A 24091-nucleotide genomic window follows, 5' to 3' on the forward strand; every position below is an offset into this window, starting at 1 on the left:
GTAACGAACAATTTCAATGGGGCACACCCTGGTGGGGTCATCTAGGGGACACACTTTGACACCCTCTACTCCTCTTCCCCGAGTCCGAACCGCCCTCAGCGGGGCAAATCGAGGGAGGGGGGGGTGTTGCCTGGCATACTTTACCACCTGTAGTCCAATGCCAACGTCGTCGCACTCAATTGTTCAAGTTTGTAGTCCTGCAGTTGAGATGTCCAGTGCAGCAGCACGACATCAGCCCACTACGCAGTATCAACATTAGGTCACAGCAGGCTAGAAGACCCCTCGGCAATCCCAGCGCAATCCTCAGTCCTCCTCATTCTCCGCTTCCTCCTCCGCAGGACGTTTACTGCGCTCACGACGCAGTGTTTTTATGAAATCCTCCACCTGCTGTGGGTTCAAGAAAAAGAACTGTTTTGCCTGATGCGTGACCCTAAGCTTAGCTGGGTATAGTAGAGCATAGTCTATTTGCAAATCCCTTAACTTTTTTTTAACGTCTATAAACTTTCTCCTTTGTTCTTGCACAATAGGCGTGAAGTCCGGGTATAGCGAAAAATTAACTCCATCACACGTCAATTGCTTAGCGTTTCTTGCAGCTCGGAGTGCCGTGTCCCTGTCACGATAGTTAAGTAGCCGAGCTATTATCGGTCGGGGCGCAGCTCCTCGTTTAGGCTGAGGACCAAGGGAACGGTGTGCGCGTTCGACTATGAATTGTTTGGAAAAAGCGCCCTCCCCAATCGCCGTTTGAAGAATGCGTTCCACATACTCCTCCATACGCCCAGTGTTCGTGGACTCCGGCACACCCACCACGCGCACATTATTGCGGCGGCTGCGCGCCTCCAACTCCTCGTTCTTTGCAGCTATCACTTTGAGGATGTTGTCCATGCGCGACAGTCTGGTAGCATGAGACGCTGTGGCATCGTCATTGTCTGATATCCTCCTCTCCGCCTCCGTGATACGTTCCTCATGCACGTCCATCTTCTGCGCAATGGCATCCATCCTGGAGGATAAACGATCCACCTTGTCCACCACCGTCGCGAACCCCTGTTTCATTTCCTGCAATAGTAGATGCATGTCCGGCGCAGTCACCTCTCGGCTAGGTCCAGCCGCTGGTGGGTTCTGAGTACCGTTCGAGTCCGTCACCGTCCTCACAGTCTTTTTCGACGCTGGGGCCGAGTCAAAAGAGAGTTTCGGTTGGCGAGTGTCCTGTCGTCCCATGGTGGTCCCCTTAGTTGACTGCGCCTCAGGTAGTGAAAATGCACTAGTGTTCCCGCCTCGTGGCGATGCAGAGGCTCCGGGCATGTAGTGGCGCGTACCGAACGTCTCGCACTACCAAGCACCAGGGGATCCACGGATCATCTGCGCGGCCCTTACCACACTCTGTCCCTGCGGCTTATTCTCGGATATCCTGCCTGGCCCAATCCGAGCCCCACTCTAGCTCTGCGTGGCTCTTCTCTACTGTATGTCAATCCAATGCAGTGGGTATTTAGCGCATAGGGATCAGCACCGCTGTCTCGGCATCTCAAACCACTCAGGCCCCACACGCCAGATCCGTTGAATCCTTCGTGACACCACCCGGCACCCAGGAACACTACAGCTGTGCCGCCTTGCGTTGCTGAGGCAATACCCCTTTATCGAAACCACAGCAAGCTCAGTCCCTATTTAGCCGATGTTCCAATACTCCAGCACGATGTAATAGCTAAGGGCACTTCACTATGACCCAAGTGTAATGCCACCAAAAGCCACCAGTCCAGCACCAGGATCCTGCATGTAATCTCGTTCAGGCCTAGCACAGGCCTTGCATCGAGCTGCGCCAGCGCACCTTGCAGGTCTCCTCACCACTGCTCTGTGCTCCGTATTTGGGTCCACTCCCTACCGGCCCCGGGACCATGCAATGACTGTATAAGGCACACCGTCTCTACTGATATATTGCGCTGTCACTAGTATACCGCTCCTACACCATAGGGCCGCTGAGAAGACAGTTCAGGTCGCACACTATACTTCCGCCATCTCCACTGCAGGCATCGTGCAAATTCCGTCTGTCTTTGCAGCCACTCCACCTGCCGTCGTTTCCCTCGGCGGTCGCTGCCCTCAATCCTCGGGTGGACGTTCCGTAATGTCGCCGTCCCGTTACCCCGCTCAGCCGTCCCCACGGGAGTAAGGAGTGGGGGAGGGGGGGCGCAGATCACCGATAGGAACGCGCAGGCAGCCCACCAGCGCTAGATCAGTCTCCTCCTATGGCGCTTCTTACCGCAGATCTCTCCGCTGTAAATGCGTTCCAAGCCCACTGCACCGTGTCCATAAACGAGCGCGCTCACTGGATGCACACTCTTCCAACGGCCGCGGCCTGTGTGCCACGTGGAAGCACCGGAGTCCAGTAGTGACAGCGCCCCGCCTCGTAGTCTCCCAGGCTCCGCTATCACAGCCGGTACAAACTTCTAATCAGCATAACTCCGTTCCACACTGTCCGATTCGCACCAAACTTGCACCGAGTGTTGGGTCTGGAGTCTTGCACTATCTCACCAACGACATTGGAGGTGGTTAAGGCAGGATATGTAAACGGATAGTGGCACAGGCTGCAGGAGCCTCACGAAGGTGCGGCCATGCTGCTCGTGCGCCCTCTAGCGCCCTCCCAGTGGTTCCATATATAGATGGAAAAGAGTGGAGGAGAGAATGGATCTTTATGGGGACACCAACCTGCAATATTGAAGGGCAATGTGTTGGTTGTTGAAGGATGATGAAAGTTAGGTGAGGACTAAACCCCTTAGCCAGTGCTTAATTTCTAAAAATATCAATTCCAGGGCCCAAGGTAGTCCACCGCAGCCAATACCACCAACTACTCCTGCCACTGCTGCTGAATAGCAGTGCCAACAATACCCACTAACTATCACACTTAAACAAGTGTGACATTTTGGTCTACTGTAGGTAACCCCAAGCTGTAGGGTTGGCCTTGAAGTGCGAGTTTTATCTTTTAATTTGGCACCAGGCCAGGTGGGAAATTAGTGCGCGAAATAGGGGTAGAGCACACCCAGGTCAGTCACACCGCTAATGTGAGCTGCCTGTTGTGCCCCACTGCAGTACAATTCAGCCATCTTGGTGATGGCAGAATTTAGGTACCTAGGACAGGGTTATGCCACTTTACACGGAATGTGGTCATATAGCGGGTGAAGTGGCCCAAGGGTAAATAGCCTATTGGCTACTATTCTCCATTCCCCTAACACCCCTAAGTTTAGTATTTAGGGGGCTCCCTGACTCATGAACTTCAGATTCCACTGACTGAAAAGAAGAAGAGGACACTGAAGAGCCGAACCCTGCAAGAACTGAAGACTGCTGTGGACTTATGGCGCCAAACCCTGCCTGCCGCACAATTGACAATTGCTAAGACCCAATGAGTCCTGTAGTTATGCATCTTCCACAAGCCTTGGAGGGTTACCAGCACTTCGCCAATGCACCAGCATCTCCATTGTATAGGGGTGCTACTAGCCTGCAGGCACTGACCCTGATGTCCGGTTTAAATAAGCTTTTGTCCACTGGATCTACCAAGCAGTAGCGGCGCAGGAAACGTTCAGTACACTCAAGAAGGTCAGATACATCTTCCTGACAAGTCTGAAGACTCCAGGACCTCCACGAACCTTCCTGCACCAGAACCCTGGGTATGGGACCCTTGCTGCATCCAAAGGTAGTTGAAAGTCCAGTACGGACTCCAACGACTTCACCGACGACCAGCCAATGAGGGGCATCAGCACTGCAGAGGCCAGCACCGCAGGTAGCCCAGCTGTCCCGTTTTTGTCTCCTTTACTGATTCTGACCGACATCAGTGAGAGCCTTGACGCATAAGAGCCAGCTGCCTACAGAGCCCGGGCCTAAGGGAACCCACTGTTCCCTCGTGCTCCTAGGACCCTCACGACTCGAGTCCCCCTTTGTGAGCTCCCTTTGCGGCCTATTTACAGGTGCCCCCCCTTCCTTTCTACCTCGTAGCGTGCAAGGCTACCAACCCTTCAAGCACCTCTGTACCCAGACTCACCAAAGCAAATACGACTCATCTGCTGGTGGAACTTTGATCCTTGTCCTCCTACCACCTCATGACCGAACGGGATCCCATGGAAATGCATTGCAAGTATATGCATGAATTGAATGTTCTTTCACCCATAGGAATGAAATACACGTAAAAACGCACTGTTGGTTAACATTGCTACAGTTGGTAAAAGTCTATTCTGAAAAAGTACTTGCCTGTTTGGAAAGTTTTTGGGTTCAAAATATATATAAAGATACCTTTTATTTTTCTAAATTGGTGTGGATTTCCTTTTTGAGTGTGTGCATCGTTTATGTCTAACACTCCTCTCTGATAAACCCAAGACTGCTCAACCACACCACCCTAGATAGAGCACCTTGGGATTGCTAGATTAAGCCTATGTCCACTTATAAGGGATACCTGGACTCTTTACACAGCATACCTCTTTTTGGTATACCATATAAAGAGCCAGCTTCCTACAGTTGTGTCATGTGAATGGCGTTTTAGGTGGAGGCAAGTTGAGTGGAGTAGAAAACAATTAAAGATAAAAACAAGCTTACCTGGCTGAGGAAAGATGATTCTGGTTTGGGTGGTATTAATGAATCCAGCTTTTGTCTGCACATAGTTTAAATATCTTTCTGTTTGACTAGGTAGGTTGAGGAGGCTTTTTCTGGTTAGGATAACAAAGTGTGCCAGGATTTTCTGTCTTTACTGGCATTTTTAGGTCTGGCTTGATGGTGCACCTGTCGCCATTGCTTATGTGATCAACTTAAAAAAGAGCTTTCAGCAGCACTACTGAGAAAGCTTTTGTTTCCAACCACATGTTGGTGGACAGGAGTACATGATTTGATTGAGCAGAAGTTATATTTACCGTCCAAGATCTGTAATCATTTTTTTTATCAAGTTGTATGAGCCGGAGCTCTTTATCAAATCAAGCTATTGTGTTACAACAGAGCTTAAACTTCAGGTAAAACACATGCCACTGCAATGCCATATATCCCCTAGATCAGCAGTTCTTAACCTTTTGACTTCTGTGGACCACCACAGAATAATTAATGGAATCTGCGGACCCCCACTGACTCATTATTGGAAGCCATGGACACCAGGTCTAGGCACTTTCTATGATATAAACTTCAAAACAATACCCAAACAAACAAATATTAAGTATACATCAAAGAAATGTTCAAACTTTTAAATATTTTGTGTGACTCACAATCAAATATAGAAAGATTTACAATTTTCAATTATTTTTCTTTATTTATATATACGTTATTAATTATAATATTATCTAATTTTGAAAAAGTGTTGCGGATCCCCTGAGTAGGCCTCGTGATCCCCTAGGGGTCCTCAGACAACAGGTTAAGAACCACTGCCATAGATCATTAAATAATTATGTTGTTTCATCTCCTCTGCCATCAGCTAAGACTGGATGAGAAATGTTTACAGCCACCTCCCACTTTCACTTCCTATCATGTTATGTTATTTACTCTTTTATAGCGCACGAATCACCCTGGGGCATCTCGGCGCTGCCTAGAGAAACGTCACTGGTAGCGGTGTCCTGGGCTGTAGTAATCTAATACAAGAAAGCCTTTAGGTGTTTCCTGAAGGTTCCATATGAAGGAATATCCCTCAGGGCCTTAGGCAAGCTGTTCCAGTACTTAGGCGCCAGGTAGGAAAAAGCTCTGCCTCCAGTACGCTTCAAACGGATGCGAGGGATCTGGAGCAATTGCAGGGATCATCAATTTCAGATATACCTTGACATGGCACTACCTGAGTGAATTGTGTTTTTTTTCTTTCTAATTTTGCATTTCCATATTTATAGGCTGAAGAGACTTCCTTAAGCTCCTTGCCTCGCAAAAGTTAATTTAATTATCAATTATAATTTATTTTTAATTTTAAAAAATACATTGCTAGTATATTTAATTAACTTCAAATGTAATATTTTTATAAATTAAATTAATTTACTTCTTTAATACACAATAATTTTCAATTACCTTTCCCTGAGTCCTGAAAGTCATGTAACCCTACTCTTCCCTCACCTGTACTAACTCTTTGCTATGCCTTGTGTGGAGATTGTTGAAATAACCTATTTACTTATCTCTGTTAATATGCCCATCCTCTCCAGTCTTCTGTACTACCTGTCCTATTATGAACATTAGCTGTTTTAACCTTTACTCCTCTAATCTTTGATCCGGTTATCTGCCTTCAAAAAGGGTAGGTTCCTACTGTGCTGCCCTTACTATAATCACTCTTGATACCAGATGACAAGTATAGTCCTGCTACATCTACACTAATCAATCAAATGTCCCTGATTAGTTTGCCAGCCAGGGTTCTCCCTGTCCCAGGTGGGCAGCCTACTCCAGCCCTTACCTTTTCGTCCACCCAGACTTCTACTCCTAGTCTCTCAAGCCACACACTTATCTAGCTATAAAACTCAAATCTTAAACGAGAAACCAGTTTAACACTTGTTGTAAAAAAACATTTTTCAGACTTTACAAAATGTCATAATGAAATCTGAATTTTATTGAGCCTCTATTCCCTTGATCTGTGCTGGAAGTTGTTTTATAGCAATTTTTACATTAGTAGTTGTTTTCCATTCAAGACTGTCATTTGGTTTGAATCTAATCCTTCCTGTCCAATTTTACGTATGTCTCATTGCATCTATTACTCTGCTGGTTTAATTCCCTATTATTCCCTTGTGGAACAGATGTAGCACTGGTGGGATGCCAAAGGTGGCAGACACACTTATCGATAGAAACATTATTATCTGAGAAAATCCACAAGATTTCTGTAATGGTTTGGACACAATTATGGTGAAAATGTTTTTTTATAAAAGAATTCTTGTCCGATAAGTTTATCTAGGAGATTGAAAGTACCGAGACCATGCTAACCTTAGGCGTTACTCGAAACTTGCACTGTTTCTTAATTTTTCAAACTTGCACTGTTTTTAATCATAAAATCGGAGGTCTATTTATTTATTTTTTATTGTGTTTTTTAGCATTTGAAATTGAATCTGTGACAATTGAATTTGAAGAAGTTAGAGAGAAATATTGATTGTGGCAATTGAATTGAAAGAAGGGAGTGGGAAATACAGTAGGTCTCTTACCTCTTTTCCTTCCTTTCCCCAGGCTGGTTTACCGGAACCGCTTGATGGCTGCAAATTTGGCACAGCCGAGGTGAGCGGTCTAGCTGTTCCATGTTGGGAACAGGAAAGGGTATTTAGGACGCAAGTTGGAGCGACCGCGCAGTGTTTATCCAAGAGTAGAAAAGAGAATAGAGGAATAGAGGGGAGCCTTAAATGTGATCTAATCAATGTACGGTTGCTAGTAAAGCACACGCAAGAGATCAACCTGCTGCTAGACTCATCGGAGTGGGACATACTTTTAACAACAGATACCTGGATTCCCAACGGTGCTGAGATAGACTTGGGTCTTACCTGCCCGCAAGTATACAAAGCAATAAATCGGCCTAAAACCCACAAAAGAGGAGGGGGAATAGCAATAATTTTCAAACAGAAATGGGAACTGGAAATACTCCCAGTTGAGGACATTAAGGGAATAGAACATTTTGGGTTTTTTCCCTAAAAGGACAACAGGAGACTCTACTAACAGGGGTTCTTTGTCATAGAACCCCAGGTGATCCCATAAATGACCTGCAAAACCTATTAAACCTAATTTCCAGTTTAACTCTAACTCACTCAAAACTACTAGTACTCAGAGACTTCAACATCTGGGCCGAAAATAGTACTAAAACCCAAACTAGCGATTTCCTCACATCATGTGAAACACTAGGACTAGAGCAATTAGTTAAAAGCCCTACACACCAAGGAGGACACACCTTTGACATGATATTGGCGCCTCACAACTTGGTGGTTATAGAGGATGTGGCCCCTGTCAGCTGGGCAGATCAATTTTTGATCAAATTCAAATTAATGGAACTTAACCAAAAACAATACTTGAAATCTGCTAAAACAAAGATACAGGGAAGAGCCTGGGCAAGACAATGGAACCTGAACGGAGGGATTATCTTTAACACTACACACTGCTTCCAGGGAGAAGAGTCAGTAGAATCAAAATATTATTTCTTGCAGAGTTAAATTATTTCCTCATCAAATGAACATATCCCAATAAAACTGATGACACTTAAAGAAAAACCCTCAGCCCCGTGGTATATGGAAGCCCTGAAGGAAACAACATTGGAAGTTGGAAAACAAGTAAAACAATGGCGAAGATCATACTCAGAGGTAGACACGTTACGATTGAACGAAGGGCTAAAATGCCATAAATCCGAAATCAGGATAGCGAAGGAAATCTATTATACCAGCACCACCACCTATGCAGATAAGAAAACAAAAAAGATCATCAAGATTGTTTAGGAACTCACCCACCCACACTGCATTAAACAAATAGTAGGACCAATGCAAGAATTATGTAATATACTATCAGACTTATTCCATAACAAAGTAGACCTAATCATAAAAGACATGAAATTGAGTGTGCTGGTTGAATGTGAAAATCGTCCTGAGGCGGAAAGCCGGGACTGTGTCAGTTTATGCTGCTATTTCTTTTATATTCGCCGTATTTTAAAACCTGTTTGCACTTCTGCCGGATATATTGACAGAATTGTTTCCTACTTGCCCTCATTTCGCCGCACCTTTAGTGGTGTTATTTCATCCCAAAACCGGAACTTTAGCGGTCATTTCAGGGCTGATCTAGCTGCCAGTCCCTGCCTGACCTTACCTCCAGCAGCCGATCGGACGCTGCCTGGGGGATCGCCATCTCAGGTGAGGAGCTGGGAACAGGGACTCCAGTCTAGCGCTAGGACCCTCCCGCCCTCCCGCCCTCGGTCACTACAAAATGGAGCACTTACCCTGGAGGCGCAGCGGACGGGCGCAGCGGGCGCGCCGAAGGCGCGCCAAAGGCAAGCCCGTCTGCGCCCGTCCGCGCCAGGACCGCGCCGGGCGCAGGGCATGCTGGACAATCTCCGCCCATCACCATGTATGACAGCGGGGAACTGTTGGCACTACTTCCCAAGACAGGGGACACATGTAAGGGTTGTTTCCCCACCGACCAACTGTGGGGCCCCTTTTCATGTTCACTTTGTAAATGGACATCCGCCTGGATGTCCACAGTGATGCCCAAAAGCGCCGCCCCCCCCAAGTATAGTGGCAACACCTTCAAGGGAGGTCTCATTAATGCTCGCTCATTGGGCTGTCACAGCCAAGACATTCACGATTTAATTATGTGCCATGATCTCGACGCTCTTTTCATAACTGAAACATGGCTCAATAACTCCTCTAGTCCTGATTTGGCCACTGCCCTTCCCCCTGATTTTACCATCTTCAGACAGGACAGACCAATCGGGCGAGGAGGTGGGGTAGCATTCATCATAAAAAAATCCTTCTCGTGCCACACATTCGACTTAGGCCATCTTAAAGGAAGTGAAAGTATTGGTTTCTCTATCAAGCTAAATCCCTCCACCTCTTTCACGGCAGGCCTAATCTATCGACCTCCAGGCAATGCCACCCCCTTCTTGGATTCCTTAGGTGAAATACTGGGGTCACTCATGCTACGCTACCCTCATTTCACTCTAATGGGAGACATGAATTTGCAATTAGAGTCGTGTGACGACCCACACGCCATCTGCTTTCAACATACCCTCAACATTTTTGGACTGTCCCAATTAGTGACCGCACCTACCCACCTAGCCGGTCACACGTTGGACGGTATCTGTTCCAACCTAGGCACTATATCCATGTCCCCTCCTATTCCGCAAATCTGGACCGACCATAGTCTTATACCCTTTGTCATTGAACAAAGAGTCCAAGCCCCACCAACCATAAAGTGTTCTCAACCCTCCTTCCCGATAAACTGGAAAAAGGTGTCCGACCGTATTAAGCAAAACCTCCAACCACTGGTACAGGCACCTAAGTTGGTGGGTGATGTGTCGGTTGACTCATATAATTTTCATGTCTGGATAAATCAAATCGTCACGGACAACTCCAATCCTAAAGGTGACCGCTTGAAGTGTTCCAGAAGGAAACCAAGCGCCCCATGGTATACCCAGGCCTTAACGGAGAGCCACCTACTTTGTAGGATAAAAGAAAGGAAGTGGCGAAAAACATATGATGAGGCATCCAGAGCCCTCTATGTTCAACAGAGGAAACTATACCTCTCAAGCATAAAATCCGCTAAAAAAGAGTACTACACTAAAGCCATCAACGACGCACACCAGAAGCAAAAAACGGTTTTCTCAATCATAAAATCCTTCACTCACCCCAAAGCTTTACAGCCTGAAATCCCTCCCTCTGAAATTTTGTGCAACAATATTGCAAATTTCTTCGGGGAAAAAATTGCTACCATTCAAAAGGATTTCCCGCCCCCCCTGACCATTCCCCCTCAACAACTCCAGAAGCAGGTAGCCGACAATCAGTACTCCCTCTGCAGGTTTCAACCAGTCTCCCTCCAGAAGACCCGTAAAGCGATCATGGCCTGCAAATCAGGAGCACCTACTGACTCCTGTCCCCCTCGTATACTGCATCATTTAATTGAGGTAGTCAATCCGAATATCAACGCTATCATTAATGCTTCCTTAAACTTAGGGGTAGTTCCCAACGAATGGAAGAAGGCCATCGTGAAACCCTTAATGAAAAAACAAAATAAATCCCCCACAGACCTGACTAACATGCGCCCTATCTCACTCCTGCCTGCTCTAGGTAAGATCACGGAGCAGATAGTGTACTGGGAGCTGAAAGCCTTTGTGGAGGACCATAACATTCTGCATCCACAGCAATCTGGCTTTCGCCCCAGTCACTCTACCGAAACAGCCCTTATAGAACTCTCCGATTCCATCAAGTTCCTGCAGGATGAGGGGAGGAAAGCCGTCCTCATCCTGCTTGATCTCACAGCAGCGTTCGATATAATATCTCATGTCATCCTGATTGACAGGATGCGTGAGATTGGCGTGACAGACACAGCTTTGGCATGGTTAACATCCTTTCTGACTAATAGGTCCCAATCTGTGTCACTAGGTCCCTATCTATCCAGCGTAAAAACCATTACATCGGGAGTACCGCAGGGGTCCATATTAAGTCCATTATTGTTTAACATCTATATGGCACCCCTCCTAGCTGTTATAGAGTCTCATGGGATCCTAGTCACGTCTTACGCTGACGACACCCAACTTGTCGTCTCTATCGACAAAAACTGCACGGATACAGAGCTGCGTTTCCAGAATTGTCTCACGGAGGTATTTCAGTGGTTGAATAAAAACCACTTGAAGTGCAACAGTGGGAAAACAGAGATCATACCATTAGGTAAAAATCTGCCCTTCCGTCCGAAGGATTGGTGGCCCAAAGATTCAGAGGCCCCGCCTAGTGCTGTGACCTCTGCACGCAACCTAGGCGTGCAATTCGATATAGCCCTTTCCTTCGATGATCACGTCAGGATCACGGCAGGTTGCTGTTTCGGACTTATCAAACCCTTAAAAAATGTTTTGACTTCCTCCCCATTGCGTCTAGGAAATCGGTCGTGGTCGCTTTAATACTCTCCCGACTCGACTACTGCAATGGGTTGATGGCTGGAGTGAAAAAGTCCACACTGAAGAAGTTGCAAAGTGTGCAGCACGCGGCTGCAAGACTAGTGTTAAAACTCCCCAGGAAATCCTCAGCCTCAGCTGCACTAAACCGTCTTCATTGGTTGCCCTTGCACAAGAGGATCCTCTTCAAACTTCTACTTACAGTCTTCAAAGCACTGAAAAACATTGGTCCTAAATACCTTGTCAACCGTTTTGTTCACTACGACCCTGTAAGAAGCTTAAGATCCTCCGGTGGTAACCTTACCAAGATCCCGAGGTATAAATATAAAACTAGGGGCGGAAAAACTTTCACAGTCCTAGCAGCAAGGGCTTGGAACAACTTGCCCCTAAACCTCAGACTGGTTGAGACTGAGAGCCTTTTCAGGAAACAACTGAAGACCTGGATCTATCAGCAATCTGATGCCTATGTCATGGCCGCTATTTAGAATTTCCATCATCTAACTCCATCTACACACAATTTCTCAGCGCCAAGATGCTCCTTTCGGAGCGATAGGTTGCGCTTAATAAATACTCACAAATAAATAAATAAATTAACAAAGAGAACCCAACAAAAGAGGGGGGCAATCCTAAAACTAAAACTACAGAGCTACCCAAGATAACCTTACAGCAGACAGAGCCTTGCACGAAGCTGGCGGAAATAGATCTGTTAAATGAGGAAGATTTCATGGCACTAGCGCTGTCAATCTCCTCTGGCTCTATTTTAGACCCCCATACCACACAAAATTTGGAAAGAGAGGGGGTCCTAACTATATCCCTCAACAACATTTTGTCCCCCTTGTATCTCCTTAATCATAGGTTTTTTTCATTTAATCAGCACTCATCATACTATCAACCAAGCTAGGAGACCTGTTTCTTGTAAAAATATCTAGTCTTTTATTAAAAATCCTCTTTTTCATCAATAAAATCTCATAAACAATCCTTACAATACATAAAATATTATCCAGCCAGATTCACAATATAATTAAATCAACATTGCATAATAAAAAATTAATATTCCTATTCTTGCTATATTTCTTCAATAATTTCCTCTACTAGTGTTTAATATCCTATGAATAAGGACCCATATCTGGCATTGTTATTTTCATATATGTGATCAGGGAAATCATAGAGAAATACATACACCACAGATAAATCTCCGAGAGATTTTTCTTAGAAAAAAAGCACAATTTCAATTTATCAACGTTATCATGAAAACAAATCAACAGAAAAACAAGTTGTCACCCTGAACTATATCTGACCTTATGGAAAATCTGCAACCAATAACGTAGGACTGGATCAGTTCCAGCGGCTTGGAAGAAAGCACTAATCACCACCTTATTAAAGAAACCACAAGCGGAAACACAACATCCTAGCAACTTCCGACCAATCTCACAACTCCCCAATCCAACTAAGATTGTAGAAAAGCACACCAGTAAAATACTGAAAATTTCTAGAATCTAATCAGCTACTCAAACCTGAACAGATGAGCTTTAGACCAGCCCACGATACGGAGTCAGCCCTAATAATGGCATTCGGCGAACTGAGGAGACGAGTCGATGAGGTACAGTCAGCAGTCCTGATTTTATTAGATCTGTCAGCAGCATTTGACACAGTCAACCTCTGAATTTTACTTAATAGATTAAAAGAGATCGGGTGGACAGCACCGTCCTAAAAATGGTTGAATCCTATCTTTATGAGAGATGGCAAGCTATCTCTCTCCCTCCTTTCAGATAAGAATTCAAAAAGCTATTGCACTGGCTGCCAGTGAAAGGGAGAGGCATATTTAAAGCAATGCGCATAGTCCATAAGACCTTGAATGGAGCTGGACCTAGACACCTACAGGATAAATTCACCTACTAAAAACCAGCAAGAAGGCTGAGATCATCCTCAGCTAACCTAGTACATGTTCCCAGGTTCAGGAAAACCAGGGTAGGAGGTGGAGCTTTTCAGGTCAAGGCAGCACAAACCTGGAATAAGCTGCCCCTCTCTCTTAGAAGAAACAGACGACTACTCAGTTTCAGAAAGGACCTAAAAACTTCGGTAACTCTTACTTCAATTCTGGATCCTGGATAAAAACTCTGATGGTGCCAAAATGCCTGCCAGGTGAATGTCACCCTTAACAAATGAACAATAATAAATGATAATTCATATTCCCATCTGTTCTGCATAATCTGTTACCTTCCTTGTGCTCTTCAAGATGTAATGTAGTACTTTTCTTAAAGTAGTCTAATTTTGGGACCTGGAATGTTCTACCTGCATTAATTCTTAAAATGCTGTAATGTGGATAGTGATACCTGAAATTATGACCTCTCGAGAAATGTGCTTCTACGTTGTGAAATATGAGTATGTGTATTGCATTACCTACTGTACCTTCAGCCGTATCTCTAATTTAATAAATCCATACTGATCTCCACCTTGTGTACCATGGTGTGCTGTATACAGCATTTCTTGCAGAATGAATAGAATATTAATTTTACGTTGCCTTGTTATAAAGTCACTTATGTTAATTCTTCTGCCCTCCCAATGTTCTCAGTAATTTCACTGCTTTTACAGGGGGTTCATTGTGGCTCTGCTTACTTATTGCAGAGAAACAGGAGGATAGGTCACTTGCTCATAAGTTGAAATTGTCTAACATTATATAGTGCATTGGCTGCCAGTCTGTCCATGCATGATGTAATGGTAGATTTGGTTTCCTACAGTCTAAAGGTGTTTATGAGCTGAGCATGGCAAAGTAAGATGTGTTATGGATTAAGTGGGATGCTTGGTGCTTAATTTGTACTGGTGGGTGCAGGTGGCGGGCACCAGCTCTTATATTTGCCAATCAGAACTTGTTTTTCATCCTAAGATGTTACCTCCCTGGGAGAGGAAAAAGCACGAATAGTGAACAAGAATGGGAAGAGAAAGATAGAAAAACAGTGATATTGAAAGAAAGAGGCATTGAAATGGTTCCAAAATTAACTAGTCTTGCTTTACAGACGTCCCTTTGGCGGGGTGGAAATGTCACCAGCATGATATAGAGACGTGTTCACCTGCCTTAAGTGGAAGACTGTTTGCATCTAGTATTTAAGATTTTTGGACCTGGTGTCATGCTAATTGAACATTTTCACAGAGGCCTAGGCGTGTCTCTGACATGTGTAGGTCACAAAATTGTACTTGACCTAGCCTGCCCTCATTTGGTGACAATGGATTACTGTATTCTCATGGGTTTAGTACATAAAGTAGTGTTGGCAGCATACCATATTTTAAGAAACAATAGCATTGCCATATTAGAGTGAAGGCTTTCTGGCCCACTCATGTAAAGTCCAATTCTGTGCAATTAGCCAGTCCTTTCCACTAACATCCAAACAGCATGTTAAGTGTTCTAATGTGGGTAGCCTGCATTATACATGAATGGTGTGTGAGTCAGCCAGAGAAATGGAAGCCAGTTTGGTCTATTTTGGATACCCCTGGCCTGGCCTTGTATAAGATGGAGGTGAGGACTGTGCTCCCAGACATTGGTACTATACTTCTCACATTCCTGTAGTTGCCAGGAGGATACCTAGACCCTGACACATGCGGAGAGGGCACACATCTCCTTTTAGATATTCACTGTGGCCTTTTGGTAGCAAGGAGCTGCTAGTCACTGTTCAAGAACATTGATATTTGTTGGTTGTTGGGGGGGGGGAAGAGTGCAACTGCCGACTCTTGTGAGGTCAGTCCTTTTCTCTTTCCCTGATTTTTCTTTTAGTTGGGCTGATTACAGCTAGGTGCAGAAATGTGACACCTATTTGTGCCTCTGTTGTTGGTGCTTCAGGATAAAGATGACCCTGTCTGGGGCATCATTCTATACAAAGGCTATGTCTGGAGCCCAACCTGTAAAAAACACTCTAAAGGAGAACTGTCCTAAACTGATTTTACAATCTCAGACAGTGGATCCATATTTCCGGCCTGCCAGGTGTGTATAAAAAGAGCCCACTCTTGTGACACCCTTATCCTAGGGACACAGCGAGGTAGCTCTCCCAGATAAGAAGAAGAGGAGCACCTAATGCACCCTCTTCAGAGAAAACTGGCAGGTTTGTCTCACTGCTCTGTACAACACGTTATGCTTGTCATATAAGGAGCGTTAGGAATCTGACAACCCTCTCAGAGTAACTCTTATCTGCAGGGGGAGTATTGTATATAGATATGGATACATACCATGGCCCCTAGAAATGTTAGACACACAGTTGTTGGTAACTTACAGCATGCTGTTATTTATTAGGCCATAAATCTTGTGCATTGGTATGATGGAAATTATCATGGTGATCTCAGCAGTCATGATTTATATTAAAATAAACATTAGGAAAACCTCAAGCCTATTTCATTGCACACCCTACGTTCCACGTTCAACTAGTCTAGCCCCTACCTGCTCTCTACATATGTATTCTCAACCGGGGGCTTTTTATATTGATTGAAAAATTTATTAGGACTCAGTAATTTGTTTGTGTCAAGTCATGTAAGTATCATCCCTGCATACCGTATGAAGCCATTGCATCTGCAGTCGGTATTGACTCTGAGGTATTTCCCTTCCGTAATCAGTACATGTGTCCTCATCCACACCCTTCTTCAGAGGAACAATGGAGGACTGCCACCTCATTCAATCTCTCCACCGGGTGTGTTAATTATTAAAAGCCATACGGAAGAGGGGCGTGGCTTAGCCGGCAACGATGGCGATTGTGTAGAGCGAGAGCTCCGACCAGCCATCATCTATCCTGTGGCAATATCCTGGCCCTGAGCATCCACAAGGGCGCTGAATTCTCCTGTGGGGTCGTCTGGCCTGAGGGAATTATCCGGTGGCGGCAGCGGTGCGCTTTCGGGCCCGGAAGACACACGGAGCTCCGGCGGCGAGGAGCGGCCTGCGGGGTCTGGCGAGGCCTGAAGCCGGGACCTCAATTTTCACGCGGCCTTGCGGGAGGCACCTGACTGGCGGCGCCTGTGGGGGCAGCGAGGCGGACGCAGACGGGTGCGGCTCGCTCTGACACGCAAGGGGCTGAGCGCACCTGGGATCCTGGCCAGCGTAGGAGCGGTGTTGCCGCAGGAGTGGTGAAGAAGGAAAGACGACGCCCATGAGGGCCGAGAGAAGCCTTGCTCCGGGGCGGCTTGGTGGGAGCAGCCGCCATCTTGAGGCATACACATATGCTTAAGTGGGCCTGGAGTGAGGAGGGGGCCCGTGGCGCTACTGGTCGACGAATTGTGCCCCTTGGCTGTGGCGTGGTGCCGGTGGCCCTCCCGGGGTCCGGCTGAGCTGGTGGTCGCGGCCCGGTGGGACTTGCTGTGACTTTTGCACTGCGGTGAGTGGAGTGGGCCAGCAGAGAGAGGTGGGGTGCGTCAGCCCTCCACCTCTCCCTCTCCCTCCCACGTCGATCCTCCTGGACAACAGTCCTTTCCTGCGGTTGTGGAGCTCGGGGGCTAGATCGGGCCCCCGTGGGAGACTGGTGAAACCCCTGGGGCTTGTGGAGTGGTTTGTGTGCCGGGGCCCGTTGGGGCTCCTACTGGGGCCGGCTGGTTTCGGTCCCCTGGCGGGGGGCCCGGCGCCTTGGTCCATAGCCCTTCCAGGTTGCCCAACACTGCGGAGCTCGGGGGTTTGCTCCTGTGACCGTGTGCGCCGAGTCCGAGCGGTCAGCAGCTTGTAGACATGGGCCTATTAACTTACCTGTTGGTCTAACTGATCTCTGACGTACCGGCGGTGACGGGCATTGGAGTGGGGAGTCCTATCGCCTGAAATATCTTGCATTGTCACGATGACGCGGGATCGTACTGGAGGCGGCCACACCAAGGGACCCTCAACAAATTCACGGAGGCGGGCCAGGCGGCTGGCGTCAGAGGGTCACAGAACTCGGCACCCGATAATGCGGCGTTGCTGGCGGCCATAACACAGTCCAGGGATATGCTGGACGCCAAGATTGGGGCCGTGGGGTCCGATGTTACATTGCTCCGCCAGGACCTGAGGAATGCGGTGGAGCGAATCACCGGCACAGAGACTCTCATATCTGAGGTGGAAGATGATGCGTCCGTGCTGAAAAAAAAGGTTGCGGCCATGGAAAAAATACAAAAGGGCCTAGCCATGAGGGTCGAGGATGTGGAAGGGCGGGCTCGGCAGAACAACCTATGCTTTGTGAGATTTCCGGAGGGCTGTGAAGGTGACAACGTGGAGCGCTTTCTGGCCCAGTGGCTGGAGGGCTGGCTTGCCCCGGACACTCTATCTCGCTGCTTTGTGGTGGAGCGGGCCCACCGGGCTCTTATGCAGAAGCCCCCAGTTGGAGCACACCCGCGGCCGATCATCGCCAAATTCCTGAATTACTCTGATCGTGACATAATTTTGCGGCAGGCGCGGGTGAAGGCCTCCCTCACGTATAATAAAGCGACCATCCTCATCTTCCCGGACTATACGCGGTTGGTGCAGCAGTAGCGTCAATCCTTTCTTGCAGCCTAGGCCTGCCTTTTTGGCCTCAAGCTTCAGTATGCCTTGCTCTACCCGGCACAGTTGCGAGTTATCTACAAGTCCCGCACACTGTTCTTTGATTCCCCAGAGGAAGTATTCCATTGTACGGATGAAACAGTGAATATCGAAGTAAACGCGGCCCAGGGTGGAGAATCGGACTCCTCCTCGAGTGGAATGGCCCGTGAGGGTCTCAGGAGTCAGCAGCGCCATCGCAGGAGATTGAAATCTGGACGCAGCTCACGCTCTGGCTCTGCGCCTTGCCGGGGGGATCCGGCGCCGGAACAGCAATCAGACGCGACATGAAGCCTGGGACTCCTGTATAGAACTGTATGTATGGTAAACATGGATGCTTAGGAGCGCAGTTTTCTAGGGCTGGGAGCCTGACCCAGCAGGAGTGGGTGGGAGGGAGTGAGAGCCCCGTTATTATGGGTTGTCACTTGGGGATCCATTGGAGGGAGTGGTTCTTGTTCCCCCGTTGGGGACTAGGCTGCGATCTGACCGCGACAGGTGCTTCCATGTTTGGGAGGTACGGGGTGTAGGGGAGTTGGTGTTGGGGATCGGGTTGGGGGGATTGTTTGCGCATTTTTCGCTGCTATTTGTTTGCCATGTTCTCTGCATGCTGAGCCACGGGGGCACCTGTAGCTTTCACAGTCAAATTGTCTTATGTCCACTGCTGAGAAGGTAGGGCGGGTAGGCCCTGGCGCTTTGCGCATATTGAGTTGGAATGTGTGGGGGGTGTTGGACAAGGTGAAACGGGGGGCTGTCTTCCAATATGCTAAGAGGGCTGGGGTGGATGTCTTATTGCTTCAGGAGACTCATTTACTAGGCACGAAGGCACTATGCCTCCAACGGTTTGGGTTTACTCAAGTGTACCACTCGGGATTCACGAGGGGATCTAGGGGGGTCGCTATTCTTATACAGCGTAGCGTTTCCTATGTGCATGATAAACTCTGGACTGACACGCAGGGCAGGTATGTTTTTGTGCAGGGCAGGGTAGGGGAAGACAGGGTTACCCTTAGTTGTGTGTATGCCCCGCCACCGCTACAGTGGCCATTGGTGGAGAAGCTCATGTCCCTTTGGTGTGCCATGCCTGATACCCTCTCTATTGTAGGGGGGACTGGAACGATGTAATGGAACTGGGTAGTGATAGGTGGCGGAGTGGGGCGGCTGACGAGGGAGGGGGGGTGGGGGGACCTACCACTAAACTACATGCCCTGGTTATAGGTCTTGACTGGACGGACGCCTGGAGGTACAAGCATGGCTCACGTAGGGAATACACTTATCTCTCCACGGTACATGACTCATTCTCCAGATTGGATTACATATTCGTTCCAAGGGGGTTGGCCCATAGAATCCTGTCAGCGGATATTCTGCCGAGAGTCCTGTCTGATCACTCACCGGTAGCCCTCACATTTAGCGTAGGCCCGGCCAGACAACCGTTTCGGTGGTGCATGTCTGGGTGGCACCTGCTGCAGGACGAATACAGGGAGCATATGACCAAAGAAATAGATCACTATCTGACCTCCAATGTGGGCTCCGTAAACTCCCTGACTACCCTTTGGGAGGCCTTAAAACCCACTTTGTGGGGTGTAGATATTTCCTGGTGCGTGGCGGCCCGTAGGGAGCGACGGAAAGATTTAGTGCAGCGCGAGGTGAATCTGGAGGCGTTGGAGCGTAGAAGTCGGGAGGTGGGTGGTGGACCCTCCAGACGACAGTAAGTCTTGGCCCAACAGCAGTATACCGCGGTTTTGATGGAGGAGGCGCGGCAGGCCTGGCTGGCCACTTGTAGTCGAGTGTACCAGTGGGGGGACAAATCATGTAAGATGCTACACCGCCTGTGTCAGGGCACTTTACATGCCCAACCGCTGCCTCAAATCTTAAACCCCGGGGGGTGCCCGTACTTGAGCCCCCAGCAATTGCGGAGAGCTTCGCTGCGTACTATGAGGTCCTGTATGCACCTCAGGAATGCTTGGCGGCAGATGTAATACAGCGATTCATTGATGATCTCCCCCCGCATGCGGTCTCGGATGAAGTGCGGGAACTCCTGGACAGGCCCCTGTCCGACGACAAATTGGGCACGGCCCTGGGTGAGATGAATCCTGGTAAGGCACCGGGCCCCAACGGCTTCCCATGCGAATTTTTCTGGCGGTTCTACGTGCAGCTGGGTCCGCGCCTCCGTTCGGTCTTGGAGAGGCGTGCGAGGGCGGTGTGCTTCCTCCGGATTGGCGACACGCGGAGGTGGTGGTCTTTCTGAAGCCGGGTAGACCCCCGGGGAGTCACGCGTCGTACCGCCCGATCTCGCTGCTCAATACGGAAGCCAAGGTTCTGGCTAAGGCTCTGGCCAATAGGCTCAAGTCCCACATTACGCACCTGGTCCACCCGGACCAGGTGGGCTTTATGCCTCAGAGGGCTACTCGCCACAATATTCGGCGTGCCCATGTTGCGATATCGGCCTGGAGGAGCTTGGGGGAGCAGGCAGCGCTTTTTTGGGCGGACAAGGACCGAGCTTTCGATTCCCTGAGCTGGACGTATGTGTTTGCCCTATTGCGACGCCTCAACTTTGGCCCGCACTTCCTGGCGTATGTACAGCTGGCGTATGTACGGATTCGGTGCGCGTGGGGGCGCGGTTTCTTGATCTTTTTCTGTTCAGGGTGGGACGTGTCAAGGCTGTCCCCTCTCCCCTTATTTATTCGCGCTCGCCATGGAGCCCCTTGCGGCGTGGGTGCGCATAGATGCCCAACTTAAAGGCTTTCGGTGGTCTGGCTGATAAAATAGCGTTATACGCGGACGACGTCTTGTTCTTCTTCACTGATTTGGATCGCTCGGGCCTCGGCTGTTGCGCATTCTGCAGATTTTTGGCAAAACCTCTGGCCTTTATATGAATCCAGGTAAGTCAACGTTGTGAATACTCGGTGGACAGCGGCAGGTGGGAGCGTGGGCGTCGGGCCTTCAGTTAGCGTCGGGAGGGGTGAAATATTTGAGGGTGTACTTGTTGGAGGAGGCGGCTGCCTCCCGAGAACACAACCTCACCCCGGTATGGGATCGCACGCGCGAGGACATGAAGGTATGGTCCTGTATGCCATTGACTATCTATGGCAGGTCAGCCATCTTTAAGATGGTGGCGCTCCCTTGCCTAGTGTACCAACTACAAAACCATCCGCATCGGATTCCGCCCGCTGGTTTCAACAAATCAACTCGGTGCTGGGTGGGTTTCTGTGGGAGGGGGGGGGGGGGATTGCGCGCGTGGCGCTGCAGACGTGCTTTTTATCTTCCTACACGGGGGGTGGGTTAGCCACATCGGACGTGCTCTCTTATTACCAAGCAGCACACCTGCTGGTCTTAAACGACTGGTGGTACGGTGATAGTGGCGATCCGGCCTACGCGGTCGAGCGGTTTTTGATGGGCTCGGCGTCCGTGCATATGCTGCTGTACTCTGCATCACTTCAGAGGTGCCTTCCCTCTGCCACACAGGTGGTATTCTACGTCTGGAGGCAAGCGCTGCGCAGAATGGGTGACGTGATGTCGGGCTGCTCCCTGAAGTCTTTTCAGAACTTATAAGACGAATTCGGGATGCCCCGCTCCCAGTTTTTAAATACCTCCAGTTTCGACATGCTCTGACGCCATACTTGACTGACCTAGAGCACCTTCCCGAATATAGTCCGTTAGAGGCCAAACTGTTCATGGGGGAATTGCCGGATAAGAAAATCTCACGTATATATCAGACACTAGACCATCATTGCTCCTCTGACTTACACAGACTTAAGTCCGCGTGGGAGAGGGATGTAGGTGACTTGGAGGACAAGGATTGGGCAGAGTCCCTGGCGAGCCAGAGGGCGGCAGCAATCTCCACTCGCCTGCGACTGATACAATTTAAGTACCTACATTGCACTTACTTTACCCGACAGCGCCTGTGGAGGGCGGGCATGGTTGGTTCCCCTGACTGTCTCCGGTGCGGTTCGGAGGTGGGCAGACTTCTACACACTTCATGGGGGTGCTCAGCGCTACATAGATTCTGGAATGGGGTGTTTCGATGCTTATCTGAGGTGCTGGCATGGGAGCTTCCCCATGATCCCAAATTGGCTTTGCTGCATGTTATGGAAGGGGTCGGGGGTTACCGGTACAAGTATCATTTATTACTCCTGGGCCTTACATTGGCCAAACGAGACATTGCCAAAGCTTGGAAGGCGCCTCACGCCCCGTCACTGGCCGCTTGGAGGAATGGCATGGATTTCTGCATGGGACTAGAGCAACCTATATTCATGGCCAGGGGGTGCCCCCGTAAGCACTTTAAAATCTGGAAGAGGTGGGCTGATGACCGTAGGCTGGACTAGGACCCTCCGCCTGAGAGGGCCACCCTCCTGACACTTTGACAGCTGGATCTTTGGCAATTTCGTGAAGTGTCTTGATGGACTTGGCATGTCTTTTTGCAGATATTCTATTGTATTTAAGTATTGGCAGCAGCGCAACTGGGGGGGAGGGATGGGGTGTTTGTGTCCTTTGTAAAAGTCTGTAGATGCTATTGTTGCTTCACTATTGTTTGCAGCAGACTCCGGATGTCGGAGCTATGCATTATATGTCCGTTCAGACAAAAAAAATGTGTTTAAAAAAAAAAAGCCAAACGGAAGCGTTTACATGGGGATGTATGAAGGTGCCATTACAAATGTCTGCTCACAAAACTCCTTGCTTTATTGGCATTATCAGGTTGTTGGTCTCTTGTAGATGGGACGCCTACTAAGCTGTTCATTTGAGATATGCAACCAGACTGCTAACTCCTACCTTGACGTGATCAGTCTGAAATCTCGTAAAACACTACCAAAGCTGCAATCTTCTTTTTGTTGTATATTACAAAATGAATAATTTAAAATAGTGCTAGTTCATCTAAATCAAATTTTGTCTGTGGCTGAAATTAACAGTTGTTGCGTTTCTCCTTTTTATTTCAGAACTGGAAGAGTCCCAGAAAAAGTGTCCTCCCTTCTGGTATAAGTTTGCAAACACGTACTTGATTTGGGAGTGCTGCCCCATGTGGATAAAGTTTAAGGGCTATGTGAACATGTTTGTCATGGACCCATTTGTGGACCTCGCCATCACCATCTGCATCGTTCTCAACACCTTGTTCATGGCAATGGAACACTACCCTATGACAGAACAGTTTGAGGGAGTGTTATCTGTAGGAAATCTGGTAAGATGTTTGTAAAACAATGCCTGTAGAAGTTGATTCAATTATCCTTTAGGAGGACTATTTTTGTTCATGTTACTTTTCAAGTCTTCATTATTAGTATGCTGTGCCTACATACCTAAGCAAAGTATACATAATAATGGGATTTGAATCTATACTGATTATTATTGAGGATACCAAAATGTGTCCATCTTGAGTTTTCACATTTGAGATTCATTAGAAATGGGAAGGGGAATAATTCCGGAATTTCAAATTCTGTTAGAGCTGTAGTTTTTCTGCCAACTGACCAAAAAGAGAGCTCTTGGTCTTCAAACAATGAAAACAATTGGTCCTTACTTGAGATGTTGGACTGGTATAAGACCTAGAGTGTGTTTTTTTATTTGTTGGTGCTACAGGAATGCAATATCTAATAGTTAAGTACACTGATTGTCATACATTAAGGGTCATGGGCATCTTGGATGTACCATATAGGTGGGTGCTCCAATTGCAGGATGATGAGGAAGGAAAAAATCAGAATGATGCTGTGGTTTCAATTGTCATATGCAAAGTATTTTGAAGCCTGTTGAGGTAGATGGCAGTTGCAGACTGATAATCTTTATACAATCAATATATACTGGCTACATTTGAGATGAAGGGTGTATCATCATTCACTGTTGTTGAAAAAGAAATACTGACCCCACCTCCTCAGTGCCCAGTATCATAAGCTTAACCTTAATCCCCTGTATTGATTCCTGTTAGATTGTTTTCTAACAGCACACAGAACAGCAGTCCTTCTTCAGAGATGTCAAAATATGTACATGCTAGCCTGGTAGCAATGAGGCCCTTCAGTTCAGTGGTGAAGAGTTAAATCATTGGTGCCTAGTATGTGTTG

The 24091-nt window shown here is 47.8% G+C and overlaps 1 protein-coding gene across 2 annotated transcripts in view; it reads left to right on the top strand.

Moving 5' to 3' along the window:
• SCN8A (sodium voltage-gated channel alpha subunit 8) overlaps positions 1–24091 on the top strand; it is a 566978-nt gene that overhangs the window by 249400 nt on the left and 293487 nt on the right. For both annotated transcript variants that reach the window (XM_078688933.1, XM_078688934.1), the window contains exon 13: positions 22985–23223. In XM_078688933.1, coding sequence (XP_078545059.1) covers positions 22985–23223 — 239 coding nt within the window. The remainder of the gene's footprint in view (positions 1–22984; positions 23224–24091) is intronic.

The sequence above is a fragment of the Lissotriton helveticus genome, chromosome 1_1 (assembly GCF_964261635.1).
Source record: "Lissotriton helveticus chromosome 1_1, aLisHel1.1, whole genome shotgun sequence".
NCBI lineage: Eukaryota > Metazoa > Chordata > Amphibia > Caudata > Salamandridae > Lissotriton > Lissotriton helveticus.